Source organism: Mus caroli, unplaced genomic scaffold, assembly GCF_978045245.1.
Source record: "Mus caroli unplaced genomic scaffold, Mus_caroli_1 scaffold_6, whole genome shotgun sequence".
NCBI classification, from domain to species: Eukaryota; Metazoa; Chordata; class Mammalia; order Rodentia; family Muridae; genus Mus; species Mus caroli.
This window is the reverse complement of record NW_028227261.1, coordinates 2,294,403-2,308,029: the sequence shown is the minus strand read 5'-3', so window position 1 is coordinate 2,308,029 and position 13,627 is coordinate 2,294,403. Positions and strand designations below refer to the sequence as shown.

Sequence of the window (13,627 nt, the reverse complement as noted above, 5' to 3'; positions counted from 1 at the left end):
CCGCGCGGGCCGGCCTGGTTGCTATGGGAGCGCAGCTGCGGCCCGGGTCCTGGGCAGAGGCAGCCCGGGCTGCTCCTCTGCTGCCCTCCTTAGAGGCCTGGGGTGGGGGTGGGGGCGGCTGGACCGAGACCCCTCCGAAGATAGCGGAGGCCGACATCGCAGCGGCCCCGCCTGGTCGTTTCCGCGGTGCTCTGTGACCCTGCGCGGCCTCGGTCTTCGGCAGGCACCCGGGGCGGAGGCTCCCTGACACCTGGCCTTGGAGGGACTGCGCGGCCAGTGCCTGCTCCAGGCCTCCCTGCAGCGCATCTCAGCCTTCGTGTCCGGAATCGGGTTCGAGCCCCGCCTTGTCCTCTTCTGCATGCGTTACTGAACAGGACCAGTTGCCACGAGACTAAAGACTGTAGCTCTGGCTCCGGGTAGGCTACACTTCGATCCGTGTTGTTTGGGAGTTTTGTTTGTTCGCTGGGTTTGGTTTGTCGTGCTTTTTAAGCGTTAAGATTCTCTAAAGCACTCTCAGTCCTTAAAATTACTTGGCCCCAGATCATTACTTAATATTGTAACATTTACGTTTTCTTGAAAAGAAAACTGGAAACACTTTTCATATTCTTGTAACAAAATGTTTGGAAGTTGCTACATTGAGTTGGGGTTTCGGGTTGGAAAGATGACAGGGTAAGTTCACAACCAAAAATAGAAGAGTTGGGGCTTAGTTTATAAGAAATGCTAGGGTAAATGTCACTTGACACTGCTGGCTGTGGCTGCCCTAGTGGCAGCTGGAACACCATCCACCTCTGGTAACCAGCTAGTAACGCAGCATTGCACAGATCCAGATGTATCTGTGGTGGGCTTTGTGAGGCGGGAAGGAACAGGACTTGGAAGGGCTCCAGTGAGTGCATCGACTGAAAATGTACATTTTTGTAGATGTCCTTATTGAGGCCCCAGTGTTTTGGCCACGCTGCCCCCACAGCCCTCCTGCAGGGGTCTTCAGTACCCGTACTTTGTTTTAGTTTTATTGGGCATACACTTGTATCTGCTGTTAACATTCTGTTCTATGCACCACAGAGAGGAGGTAGACAGACCTGTTTTTTCTTTTTCTTTCTTTCTTTTTTTAATTTTCTTTTTTGAGACTGTCTCACTGTGTGGCCCTAGAACTACTACATATAGACAGACCATACCGACCTCAAACTTCGAGATCCTCCAAGTGCTGGGATCAAAGGCGTACACTACCACACCTGACACAGGGTCTTGAAGATGGTCTGGTCAAGGCACTGGAGAAGTTCGTTAGATTTGACTATTCTCTAGAATTCAAGTCATAACCGGGCATAGTGTCACATACCTTTAATTCTAGTACTTGGGATTTGGAGGCAGGAGAATCTCTGTGAGTTTGAGGCCAGTCTAGACTACATAACAAGTTCTAGGCCAGTCAAGGCTAAATAAGAGACTCTGTCCCAAAAATAAAAACAAAAAATCCAAGACAAGAATGGAGACTGGGGAAACAAGGTGTCCGGTCATAATTAGCACTTCTACTCCTACAACGGGGCCACCTAGGGTTTTAAAATTAAGACCTGGAGAGGAGTGATCGAAGTAGGATTTAAAGAATGTTTGTCTCGACAGGAGCATAGGTTGAACGGGCAGTTGTACCCATCTGGAATAGAGATAAGGAAGAAGGGTGGAATCCAGTAATCCTTCATACCGTGCTGCCCTCGAGTGCACGGGGGGCAGGGGAGGGTGGTGGTTGAGGGAGATCAGCTCGGGGTTCAGAACCTGTGTGAACTAGGAGTGTAGCCTCACAGATTAAAGGGGAAGCATGCCAAGTCACCCAGCTATGCTTATCTCAGCCATTTTCTGGGTCAGTCTCCTCTACTCTGCCGCCGTTACAGCCACAGGAAACTCATGTAGCATCTTTAACAGTGACTTCCCATTCTAGCTCTTAATAATTTAATACATACCCAAAACACCAGCAAATGCCAGACAGGCATTGATTCTTGGGATGGTCCTTTTCAAATCCAGTGAAAGAGAAAGATCTAGATTACACATCAAGTGTGTTCACATGAGCCAGATTTCCTGTGGGATAGTTTGGATGTCAGAGCCTATAGAGTATTTCAATGTTGTATCTTATTCCAAGAAACTTCCAATGGACTTCCTTGTCCTGTGTTAGGAGGAGTGGTTTTTCTTCTGATGGTTTACTTCAGCATCTTGCTTAGCAAATGTTTGATTGGCTTGGTAACTAAGAAGTAACCAAGGGGCCATAAGCACTTTAGGCTCTCAGTATGATCACATCTGAGGACCTGCGTGTTGCTGCTCTCTGTCAGTGCTGCTGCCCAAGGTTAGCTCCCCTTGGGCAGGCCCTCCACTGCTGTTGGCCTCAGCAGCTCTGGATTCCAGAGCCTCTGTGGGGAGAAATCTCCTTTGCTGTGGTCTCTAGATAGTCCTGAGGTTGAGTTTCTTCTGGGCAACACATATGTATGTTCCCATTCATAAACCTCACTGTGCAGGGGTATGGGATTCATGGACTGTTCAAGCCTAGGAAAGCTTGCCCCAGCAGGCCCCAGCCAGGGTTGGAGGGAAGTGCAGAGTCGCCATAGCCAAGCTCACTCTATTGTTTTCCAACATGGAGAGCAGGGGGCCAGGCAGTAAAGCAGACATCACAGCACTGCACCCTCCAGATGACAGGGGTGAGCTAGGATACAGGGCCATTCCCTGAAAAGTCACATTGAAAGAATCATTCAGCCGGTTGTTCTTCCTCAAGCTCCCTCAAGCTTGGCCATATCTCTCCTCAGCTTGGCAACTTAGCTTGCAGCAGTCTCTGTGTTAGAATAAGCAGTGCTTGCCTTCCTTCACTTCCTTCCTGCTGCCTGCCCCATGCCCCCACTGAGGGCCAGAGCCCATCCTTGCCCAGCTTGATTTCCAGATCCAGGGGGAAAATGACAACTACTTGTGCCATTCTGGAAGGGGAGGGGAGGTGACCCAGCAAGATGGTCTATTGGGCTTCTCTGGGTGGTTTTCCACATATTGTAGGGATCTGAGAGCCAGCAAATGATCCTGGTCCAGCTAGTTCTTGAATTAAACTTGGAAATGTCTAGAGTCAGGCTCTCTGCCCAGCTGTGCTCACGTCTGCCCTGGTGCGTCTGTATATACTGTCTTCCCTAGGGCTGCAGGTCAGCTGGCACAGGCGGCTAAGGCTCCTCCCTGTGCATCACTAGGTTTTAGTTTCATCTATCACGCAGAAGGACGCTTGTACCCTACCAGAAACTTTGTTGTTGTCCTGAGAGGATCACAAGCTGGATATCTTAGACAACAGAAGTGTATTTCAGAGCCAGAGGGCCAATATCAAAGTGGCACCAGAGACAAGTGCCTCTGAGATCTGGATCCTCTGCCTTTTCTAGCTTCTGATGGCTCCAGTCTTAGTTTGTATGTAGCATCTATGCTATGTATGTCTGTGCCTCCACTTCTTGTATGCATTTATTGGGGGGTTGTTTGGTGTGTGTGCAAGTGTGTGAGTGTATGTGCACATGAGTGTTTCTGGAGTGTATGTGTGCGTACATGTGTCTTCTGTACAATAGGCAAGCACCCATCCCCAGATCCTTCTCCTTTCTTAAAAGTACACCAGCCACATTGTATTCCCCCCAATAGTGTATCATTAATAATGATCACATCTGCAGAGACTCCCGGTTAGGTCATAACCACATGCAGCAAAGGCAAGGCATGGTCATCAGTAAGGATGTGATTCAGCTTGCAGCACAGGTCAGACTTTCAGGAAAATCACAGTAGCTTCAATGGTGCACTAAGTAGAATGAGAACATCCATTTGAAAGGTTCTGTAGACACACCAGCCCTTTCCGAGGGGTGGGCGATTCTGAGGACTTTGTGGCTTACCTTGTATGACATGAACTAACACTACCTCTAACCCTGGGTTGGATTCGTTCACAGAGCTCTTCCCTGCTCTTCTGGACAGCCAGTGTGTGCAGAATGCCCCACAAGATTGGATTTGTAGTGGTCAGCTCCTCTGGACATGAAGATGGCTTCAGTGCCCGAGAACTAATGATCCACGCACCAACTGTCAGTGGGTGGAGATCACCAAAGTAAGGCTGGGCTGAGGGGTGGGGGTGAGAGCGCATCTCTGAGTCTGAATACATGGCAGGCTTTATACCTCCTGATCCAAAAACATGAAATGCATTTCTAGACAGCTATATGGTATATTTCAGTGAAAACTAAATTAAATCATTAAGATTAAAGTACATTTTTTCTCTTGGAGTTTCTGAGAGGCCCCAGTAAGCAGCACCCCCTCCCTCTGTGCCTGAGCCGAGGGACGGGAGACGTAAAGCAGATCTGTTAGAAGGGCATTCGCTGGGGCTGTGGGCGCTGAGCTTCTTGGCACTCTGCCCCGGCATGCTGTCCTCTACACCTAGGCCAGGCCTGCGCCCCCAGCCACACCCACTTCCTCCCAAGCTCCCCGGTTCAGTGGTCCCCTGCTCCCCTTAAGCTTCGAAAGGTGAAGTTTCCACTCTATCTTTTGCATTTTCCTCCGCAGAAATCTCCAACGTTGGCTATGTCTGCCCTACGATTTCATGAAGGTTCTTTAAGGGACACACAGGGCTTCCTGTGTAGTGGTATTTATGCCAAGCACACTACTAACATGATACTTTCTCCATTGGCATATTTCTTTAAGGTCATAACTATATTCATTTTAGTAACGTGCTTCCAGGGGATACCGGGGCAAAGGGTATATCTCCTTAAATGAACTGTCACCAATATGGGCAAGGTGCTGTCAGCATAAGCCACAGAAAGCATGCTCAGGGTCCGGGCACAGGGATGGGCACAGGTGGCACTTAGAGGATGAGATAAGTTCCTGGCATGTCTTCCTAAGAGCCTTGGGATCCAGAGTTAGTCTCCATAGTACGAGACTCCAATAGAGCACGGTGTGTGCTGGTGGTGAGAGCCCGCATCCCAGTCTCAGTTTCCAGGTGATTTTGTACATTTATTGTGTGTCTGTCCATGCATGTGTCAACTGCATGTGTGTCATGTGCGTGGAGCTCTGAAGCCAACTTGTGGGACTCAGTTCTTATCACCCTGTGGATCCCGGGGATCAAACTGTGGTTAGCAGCAGGCGCCTTCCCCCACTAAGATTTTCACAGGCAGTCTGTCAGTGTATCTGATGATGATGGGAGGCTTGGCATGTAGCTCGGTGAGAGACTATTGCCCTGAGCTGTAGAAGTCAGAGAACTGGGAAGTGAGCACAGGCTAACGAAGCCCCGGCGGTGCTGCTGTGCTGGTGTCCAGGCAACTGTGCTCCTCAAGGTGGGGGAAGTGGCTCCACTCGTGAAGAGACCCATAGGAGCCTCTGGAGTTACAGGTTTTCTGAGTGGGATGGGGGAAAGAAAGGCCTGGCCAACAAAGATAAGACACACACGTGCTTGCACACACCCGAGCACGTGCACAGACAGACACACACACACACATACACATGCAGAGGTCACCAGGCACAGGGATGTTGATAGTTGTGGAGGGAAGGCCCTCCCTGACTGCCCCATCCTTCAGAGCTCCCTTTGTTCCACATGCCCACAGTGTCTGCCAGCTAATGTATGTCAGTACTGTCCTTTCAGCACACTGTACTGCTGAGTCACGGCCATGCCTTCTGTGTGGGCTCCTTGCTGACAGAAGTGGTGCTCTTGCAGTGTAGGTCCTGAGTAAGTTAGAAGCTTCAGCTCAGCTGCCCCTAGAGCACCGAGAAGTCGCCTGCTGCAAATTGACAGCCTGGTATCCTACAAGCAAGTGCTTCCCTAAGTCCTCAGGCTTCTGTGGGAAGCCTTTGGCTCTGCCTGGCCTGCTTGTGTGGCCCCATAGGAATGGTTGTTTGTCTCCTCAGCTTAAAGTTCCACCTCAGCCATCAGTATTAGCAGCCTGAGGTTAGGTCTGCAGGTGGCCAGCAGGGTCGACCAGCCTTAGGTCCAGCTTTAGAAGGGAGGGAGTCTTCCGTTCAGGCACGGGCTCCCCCACATCGGCCATGCTGGGCCTCACGCTCCCCTGCCTGAAAACAGGCAGACAGGAAGGCTGCAGGCATTCCTCAGAAATCCAAACCTGTGTTTGCTTTCAGATTCTGCCAGTTTCCACAAGAAATCGTTCTCCAGATGGTGGAGAGGTGTCGAGTAAGAAAGCTGCAGTTACTTGCTCACCAGTACATGATCTCTAGCAAAGTCGAGTTCTACATCAGCGAAAGCCTGCCTGAGTACTTGGTGCCATACCAAGCAGAGAGGTTCCGCAGACTGGGGTAAGAAGGGCACTCCGGGTGTATGGCAGTGGCACTGAGTGTGAATGCCCTGTGGATTGTGCCTCTTGCCCTCTGTGGCCTTCCTAGACACACCTGAGATTTTATATGCTTAAGAGGCACATTCCACATCTGTGGGGTTCAGCGGCAGCTGCGTCTAGGGTGGGAAGCTTTTCTCAAGCATGTTAATTGGCGCTTGCAAGGTCCCTAGGTTTTGTTTCAGGCCTTGTGGGGTTCGGTGGGAATGGGGATGGCTTTCTCAACTGTACATCAGCAGTAGCTTTCCTTTCAGCTACGTCTCCCTCTGTGATAATGAGAAGACAGGCTGCAAAGCCCGGGAACTCAAGTCTGTTTATGTGGATGCTGTGGGGCAGTTTCTTAAACTGATTTTTCACCAAAACCATGCCAACAAATACAACATATATAATCAGGTGAGATTTGTGTGTGTGCTTGAGGCTCTGTCCTGATAGCACAGCCCACACCCTGCCCTCTACACCCCTGACCCCACAGCTCTGTAAGAGAACTGGTCGGGTGTTCTCGTCCATGCGCAGTCGGGTGCTCTCACAGGAGTGGATGCAGGGGTGGCTGTTGCTCTCTGCACCTAGGCTCTCCATACGGCAATGCTGGGCACATGGTTACAGGGATGCAAGAGCCTCTGTGACTGAACCAGACTCAGATAAAAAAGAGCGCAAAGGCTCCCGGAGTTTTTATGTCATCTATGTGCAGTGCTTGACTGTCATTTGCTGAGAGCATAAGTGACTGACTGGCAGCATGACAGCTGAGGCCTCAGAGCTGTCCGAGACCAGCGCCTGTGGACGTCAGCCAGCCAGTGCTTGGTCCAGCAGCACACACTCTACCTGCTTAAGCCGCACTGCTGCCTTTTCTTCCTTTTGATGAATGAATTGGAAATAGGGAAGGCTGGCTGTATCTCTGTGGTATAGTGCTGGTGCCAGCATGCTCAGGCCCTGAGTTCAATCCCCAGGACCCCATACCACCCAAAAAAGGAATTCAAGTTTGTCCGAAACAACCTTGTGAGCACACACACGTTTATACCACTCACTGCCCCTCCAAGGAGAGCAGGAGCAAGCCAGCAGGTCACGCTGTCTTAGCAGGCAAATGAGCTGTGAGACACAGCTACATCACAAGCTCCATTGTAGCATGGCCTCATGGGAAACTGCAGCAACCATTTCTAATGTTTTTTCTTCTTCTGCCTCATCTGCACGTTTCCACCAGTAGGACTAGGAGCTTGGGCCACAGTGATGGGTAGGAAAGAAAAGCAACTTGTCCACTAAGGGCGACAAGTAAGAACCAGCACCTGGGTCAAGTGAACTGTGTTAAGTTAGGGGTATGGACTGCACACTCACCTTGGAGTGCTGGCTGCCCTGAAGACTCAGGTAAAACTCTAGGCTAGCAATACTTGTTTAGAGACCTACAAACTGTAGTCACTTGGTGGAGCATTAGAACAGCAGGACTCTCCTGTGCACCTCAGTTCTCTACAGTAGTGTGGACCTGCCAGTGCACTTGGGGGTATACCATCCTACCTTATAACACCACAGGCAAGAGTTAGCAAAAGGGCTAAGGCACCTCAAACATTACATATTTAACTTCTGATGATGTAACTGTTTCTTAGGTGGCTTTGGTTGCAATAAATATCATTGGAGACCCTGCAGATCTGGGTGATGAGAGCAATATTGTAAGTATAAAAGATTCATTTCTAAAAAAAAAAAAATAGAAATACATTTCTCATCACAAAATGTATCAATTCAGAAGCTGTCATACAACTGTGATTGACTGTCAGAGAAGTTAGCGGCCATTTTCCTTAAGAATTCTAGCTGCTCGTGCAGAAGACCAGGACCACTGAGCCCTGCTCACACCTCTCTGTTAAGTTGTAAAATTGCCGGGCGTGGTGGCACACGCCTTTAATCCCAGCACTCGGGAGGCAGAGGCAGGCGGATTTCTGAGTTCGAGGCCAGTCTGGTCTACAAAGTGAGTGCCAGGACAGCCAGGGCTACACAGAGAAACCCTGTCTCGAAAAACCAAAAAAAAAAAAAAAAAAGAAGTTGTAAAATTAAGACTTGTCGTGTCCATTGTTTGCTGAGAGTCTAAGAGACTATTTTGTTTCCAAAGACCTCTAGGGAGAAGCTGATCGACCACTACCTGGGCCACAGTCCCCACAATCCTGAGGACCCAGCACTAGATGGAACTTTCTCTGGGTAAGACCCCTCCCTCATTCCTCCTCAGTATAGTTGACAATTCCTGGGTCAGGTCAGGGGAGAACAGGTCCACTGGTGAGGTTGTCTTGTGTCCGTGTAGAGATTAAGGTGAATATGCCTCTTGCACACCTGCACTGCTGCTGTGCAGAGAGGCTTCAGTTCTGTGTGTCCAGAGTTCGCAAAGGTCCCTGAGAACAGGGATACCTTGTCCTCCATGCCTTAGCTCTCAGGCATGTGGAGAGCCAGTGTACCCTCACCTCTGTCACCACTGGTCAGCTCGGTCAGCTCCTTTCTGGTGGCCACGCCTTGCTTTCTGCCCTCTCTGAAGCCTGAACTTACAAAGCAGCCACAGCACACCGTGGCATGCTTTGACAGAGCTCCCATCTTTAGTGGTGTGTCTAGTCTAGCCTGCCTAGCCCCCAGGTTCTGTGAAGGCAGAGGGCTGTGAGAAGCCTGCCTGAATGTTAGTGCTGAGATTCATGGTGTGAGAGCCTGGCTTCGCCCTGGGGTGTTGCATAAGAGTGGGTATGTTTCTGACTATGGCATCATGGGACCTTTTTTTCTTTTTTTTTTGGTGAGGGTTTTAAAAATAAAACCTTTGTATTGGTTTCTGGGACATGGCAGAGTGGTGTAGGCTTGCAAGCACGGTGTTGACAGTTAAAGTGAGCTGTGTCGACCCTTACGTTACTGATGGAAGGGATGTTCATTGCAGTATTAGTCACTGGGCTGGCAGGCCAAGGGCCTGATTAGAGATGGGGAAACAGCAGAGGGAGCCTGGGGATTTTTAAATAAAGCATGTGTCCCAGTCCCATTTGACCTTATTAAAGTTTTCCAACTAAACTCTTTGTGACAGATAATATTTATATAAACTTAACCTATATGCCCAGATCATAGCTTGCATTTGGGTCACTCAGAACAAAGGTACTTCCTGCTGTGCTGTAAAATTCAAGAATAACAGTGATGACAACAACAGGTGATGGGTGCTGAGTGTCTGAGGCCTGCCTGACACGCAGCCCAGTGAAGCTCAGAGAGCAGGAGCCCGTGTCGCTCATGGCTGCAGCCTGAACAGCCTCTCTGAGTCAGGCCTCAAGAGGGAGGCCCTGTGAACACCTCTGAACCTTTTCTAACCTTCTCACCTGTGTGCAGCATGAGCTCTTGGCTCTCCTGACCAAAGGGGTCGTCTTCTCTCCTTAGGCGATCTGACTACATCTCTCCACTTGATGACTTGGCGTTTGACATGTACCAAGACCCTGAAGTTGCCCAGATCATCCGCAGGCTGGATGAAAGGAAACGGGAAGCTGTCAAGAAGGAGCGCTATGACCATGCAAAGAAACTGAAGCAAGCAATCGCTGACTTGCAGAAGGTACAGCTTCTGAGCACATACCCTCCCCTGCCTAGGCTGGATCTCCTCTGCACCACCCCAGAAGGGTTCCTGAAGGTTGAGGAGCAGAGATGGAGTTAGAGTCCCAGGCAGGTAGCGTTGGGGATCAGTGAGCCAGAGGCTTTGGCCCTGTGGGTCTTCTGAGTGCCAGGTATTGAGACAGCATACAGCACAGACCCTCCCACCCACGCATGTCCTATGAGAGCAGATGCCCATGTTGTGTGCTGCAGGTCGGTGAGCGCCTAGGACGTTATGAAGTGGAGAAGCGCTGTGCGGTGGAGAAGGAAGACTACGATCTGGCTAAGGAGAAGAAACAGCAGATGGCTCGCTACCGTGCCCAGGTGTACGAACAGCTGGAACTACATGGCCTTCTGCAGGGCGAGCCAGAGGTCAGAGCTGGCCTCAGGGTGGGGGCACGTGGGGATTGTGCTCAGGCTCCCTGAGGACCCTGGCAGGTACTCCATGACTTGAACAATCAGCAGGTCTCTGCTGTGATGGAATCTTCTAGAGTTCACAGAGGCTAGAGTCAGGAAGATCGGGGCCTTGGCCTCCCTCCAGACTGGTCTCCATATTGTGTGGGTTGTGGTACCTGTACCTGTGTATGTGAAACCCATTGGAATAGTCTGATTGGGTGGAGACAGACTTCTAGCAAAACACTATCCCTAATCTTACAGTTCATGCAGGCAGATGATGACTACATGGCAGGTGAGGGAGAGGGTGCTCAGTGCTGAGTACAGGTGAGGAAGAGGGTGCCCGATCCTGAGTACAGGTGAGGGAGAGGGTGCTCGGTGCTGAGTACAGGTGAGGGAGAGGGTGCTTGGTGCTGAGTACAGGTAAGGGGGAGGGTGCCCAATCCTGAGTACAGGTGAGGAAGAGGGTGCCCTATCCTGAGTACAGGTGAGGGAGGGGGTGCTCGGTGCTGAGTACAGGTGAGGGAGGGGGTGCTTGGTGCTGAGTACAGGCTGCTAGTTGTCACCAGTCCCACTTTCTAGGCTGCCAGCCTCAGGCTGGTGTGGATGGGCTGCATGTCTCTGCCTTCCTTCTAGATAGAAACATAGAGAAGTGTGAACCCCAGGGTGCTACCTGGGGCAGAGCCTGGCTCTGAACCCAGGGCCTTGCCCTTTGTGCTTCTAGCACATGTGTTGGTAAACCCTGCACAAGCACCCATGGCCATGCTAAGTCAGGATGTGACTGCTCTGTAACTGTGGCAGACACAGCTGAGGAGATGCTAAGGCCTAGGACCATTATGTGCTCGTGAACTGTTCTTACTTTCTGGTATGCCAGGTTCCTCTCAGCACAGTCTTCCTGCAGTCAGATGATGAGCAGCAGTCATGCCTTTGTCCCATCTTCCCTCCAGATGCAGAGGCCATTCGCCTTGCCCCTCCAGCCCCTTGCATCTCCCAGCAGTCCCCAGCACTGGAAGGCTGTGTCCTCACTCCCTCGCACAGAAAAGCTGGTAGCTGAAGACTCGTTTGCTGGCCCCGTCCTCCAGGAGAAGCCCTCAGCATCTTCTCCTCAGCATTCAGCAGTGGACCCGTCCCCACCTGCTGCAGGCCACGCCCCAAGGAGCCATGTAAGTTACTCTCCTCCATCGTGACAGTCAGCAGCATGGGTTGTCGCGGGTGCTAATCTCAGAACAGGTCCATGCCTCCTGCAGGGCCAGCCCTCCCTGCATCCAGGAGGGAGCTGGGACACAGGCTAAAGCAGAGCTAGAGGGAGCAAATTCCCATTAGCCACTCCTTGAGTGGCACATCTGTAGTTCATCATCTGTGGCCTCAGTCTATCTTTTGAGCCCCTGTTTTTTCTGAAAGAAAATATCTGCCTCAAGCATTGCTTGGAGATGTAAAAGAGCATGTGTGAGGCATGAGCGCCTGGAGCTCTCAAGGAGCCAGGGCAGGACTGCTGCCAGTTCAGCTTATACTACATAGCAAGTACCAGGGCATCCAAGGCCATAGAGTGATCCTATCTCAGAATAAATGGGTAAATTCTGCTATGCATACTTTTCACATAGCACCACGTGCCCATGGTCACCGTGCCTTTACAACAGCATGGGGACAGAAAACCTGAGAAAACTGGACTCCGTACTGACTGTTCTGACAAAGAGCACAACAGGTCCTGTGGTTCCAGGATTGGTTTGACTCAGGATCCCAAGTCTCATCAGAAGCCTGGTTTCTTTGTATCACTTGACTCTGCAGCTCTTGTCTTCCTTGGCTATCCACTGCCACAGGAGAACATTTTGCCAAGGGGTCCCCACTTCAGTCCAGCTGGATCACCCTCAGTCACACGCCAGCCTCTGAAGCAGCAGTCAGAACAGAGGAGAGGCCTGTGCTGGCTGCCCCACCAGGCCTTCCAGAGCAGAGGAGAGGCCTATGCTGGCTGCCCCACCAGGCCTTCCAGAGCAGAGGAGAGGCCTATGCTGGCTGCCCCACCAGGCCTTCCAGAGCAGAGGAGAGGCCTATGCTGGCTGCCCCACCAGGCCTTCCAGAGCAGAGGAGAGGCCTATGCTGGCTGCCCCACCAGGCCTTCCAGAGCAGAGGAGAGGCCTATGCTGGCTGCCCCACCAGGCCTTCCAGAGCATGTATTGCAAAGCAGAAGGGCTTCGTGCTCATGGGTCAGCTTAGGGTAGCAATACCTCTGCGGCCTAGTTGAGATATCTGTGTTGACTCAGGGTTGGCGTTTGTGATTTCGGACTTTGAGAAAAGTATTCTCACAGGTGTGTACTTACCTACTGTCTCAGGAAGGGTCAGGGACTTGTCACTGGGTGTCAGGACCCAGTCAGGAATGCTCCCTCTGCTCTCACCACTATATGCTCACTTTTTTAATTCCGTGCCTTTGTCTAAGATGGGACACGGCTGTGAGGCCAGAAGGTCCGTCCTCACTGCTGTGTGGACAGCAAGAAAGATGCCTGGTGAGTTAGGTGCCAGAAGACTGAAGACTGGGACGGCAGCAGCTCCCCAAGGAGCACCCCAGAGGAAGCTTGTTACAGACTGTCTCAGCGGGAGGCTGTGCTGGCTCTGAGGCCTCCCTCCAGATAGCGAGCATGTTTATTGCTCTATGTAGTACAGTAAAAGAATGTCATCACACTAGTCTGAGAGGTAATGGATGACCTTTCTCCTGTGCCTTGTGTCGGCTGAACCAGAAGGGTTCCACCAGGCTGTGGAGGAGGCATCCCTGGGCAGAGCCCCCACCCAGAGCATCAGCTCCACAGCACTTGGCTCACCTCTGCTTACCTTACAGACGGAAGTCATGCCCTATGATGAGCGGCCTCTTCCTGTTACTCGGAAGCAGTTGGGGGAAGCATCTGCAGAGGCAGAAGTGAAAGAGGCAGACAGTGATGGCCGGAGGAGGGGTGTCGCAGGGGAGCCAGAGCCCTTGACAGAGAAGGCCTTGAGAGAAGCCAGTGCTGCCATCGACACCTTAGGCGAAGCCTTGGTAAAAAAGGAAAACCAAGTTATGCACACAATCACAATGGCATGCACATGTGTACAGGCACACAGAGCACACAGAGAGAAAGAAGAGAAGACAGCTGCATTTTTTTTTTACTTTGTTTAACATGTGTGTATGTGTGTCAGTCTGTATATCTGTGTATGTGTGTGTGTGTCATGTCTGTGTTTGCATCTATCTGTGTGTCTGTATGTCTGTGTGTTTGTGTGTATCTGTGTGTCAGTCTGTATGTCTGTGTGTGTGAGTGTTTGTGTGTGTGTCTGTATGTCTGTGTCAGTCTGTATGGCTATGTGCCTGTGTCTGTGTGTGTCTATTGTGAGTCAGTCTG

The 13,627-nt window shown here is 51.1% G+C and overlaps 1 protein-coding gene across 1 annotated transcript in view; it reads left to right on the top strand.

The window, feature by feature from the left end:
- Positions 1 to 7: 7 nt before the first annotated feature.
- Cep104 (centrosomal protein 104) overlaps positions 8 to 13,627 on the top strand; it is a 32,652-nt gene continuing 19,032 nt past the window's right edge. The window contains exons 1-10 of the mRNA XM_021160383.2: positions 8 to 416; positions 3,927 to 4,078; positions 6,091 to 6,264; positions 6,554 to 6,692; positions 7,892 to 7,954; positions 8,389 to 8,474; positions 9,669 to 9,837; positions 10,086 to 10,244; positions 11,213 to 11,428; positions 13,093 to 13,287. Coding sequence (XP_021016042.1) covers positions 3,966 to 4,078; positions 6,091 to 6,264; positions 6,554 to 6,692; positions 7,892 to 7,954; positions 8,389 to 8,474; positions 9,669 to 9,837; positions 10,086 to 10,244; positions 11,213 to 11,428; positions 13,093 to 13,287 — 1,314 coding nt within the window. The 5' untranslated portion in view covers positions 8 to 416; positions 3,927 to 3,965. The remainder of the gene's footprint in view (positions 417 to 3,926; positions 4,079 to 6,090; positions 6,265 to 6,553; positions 6,693 to 7,891; positions 7,955 to 8,388; positions 8,475 to 9,668; positions 9,838 to 10,085; positions 10,245 to 11,212; positions 11,429 to 13,092; positions 13,288 to 13,627) is intronic.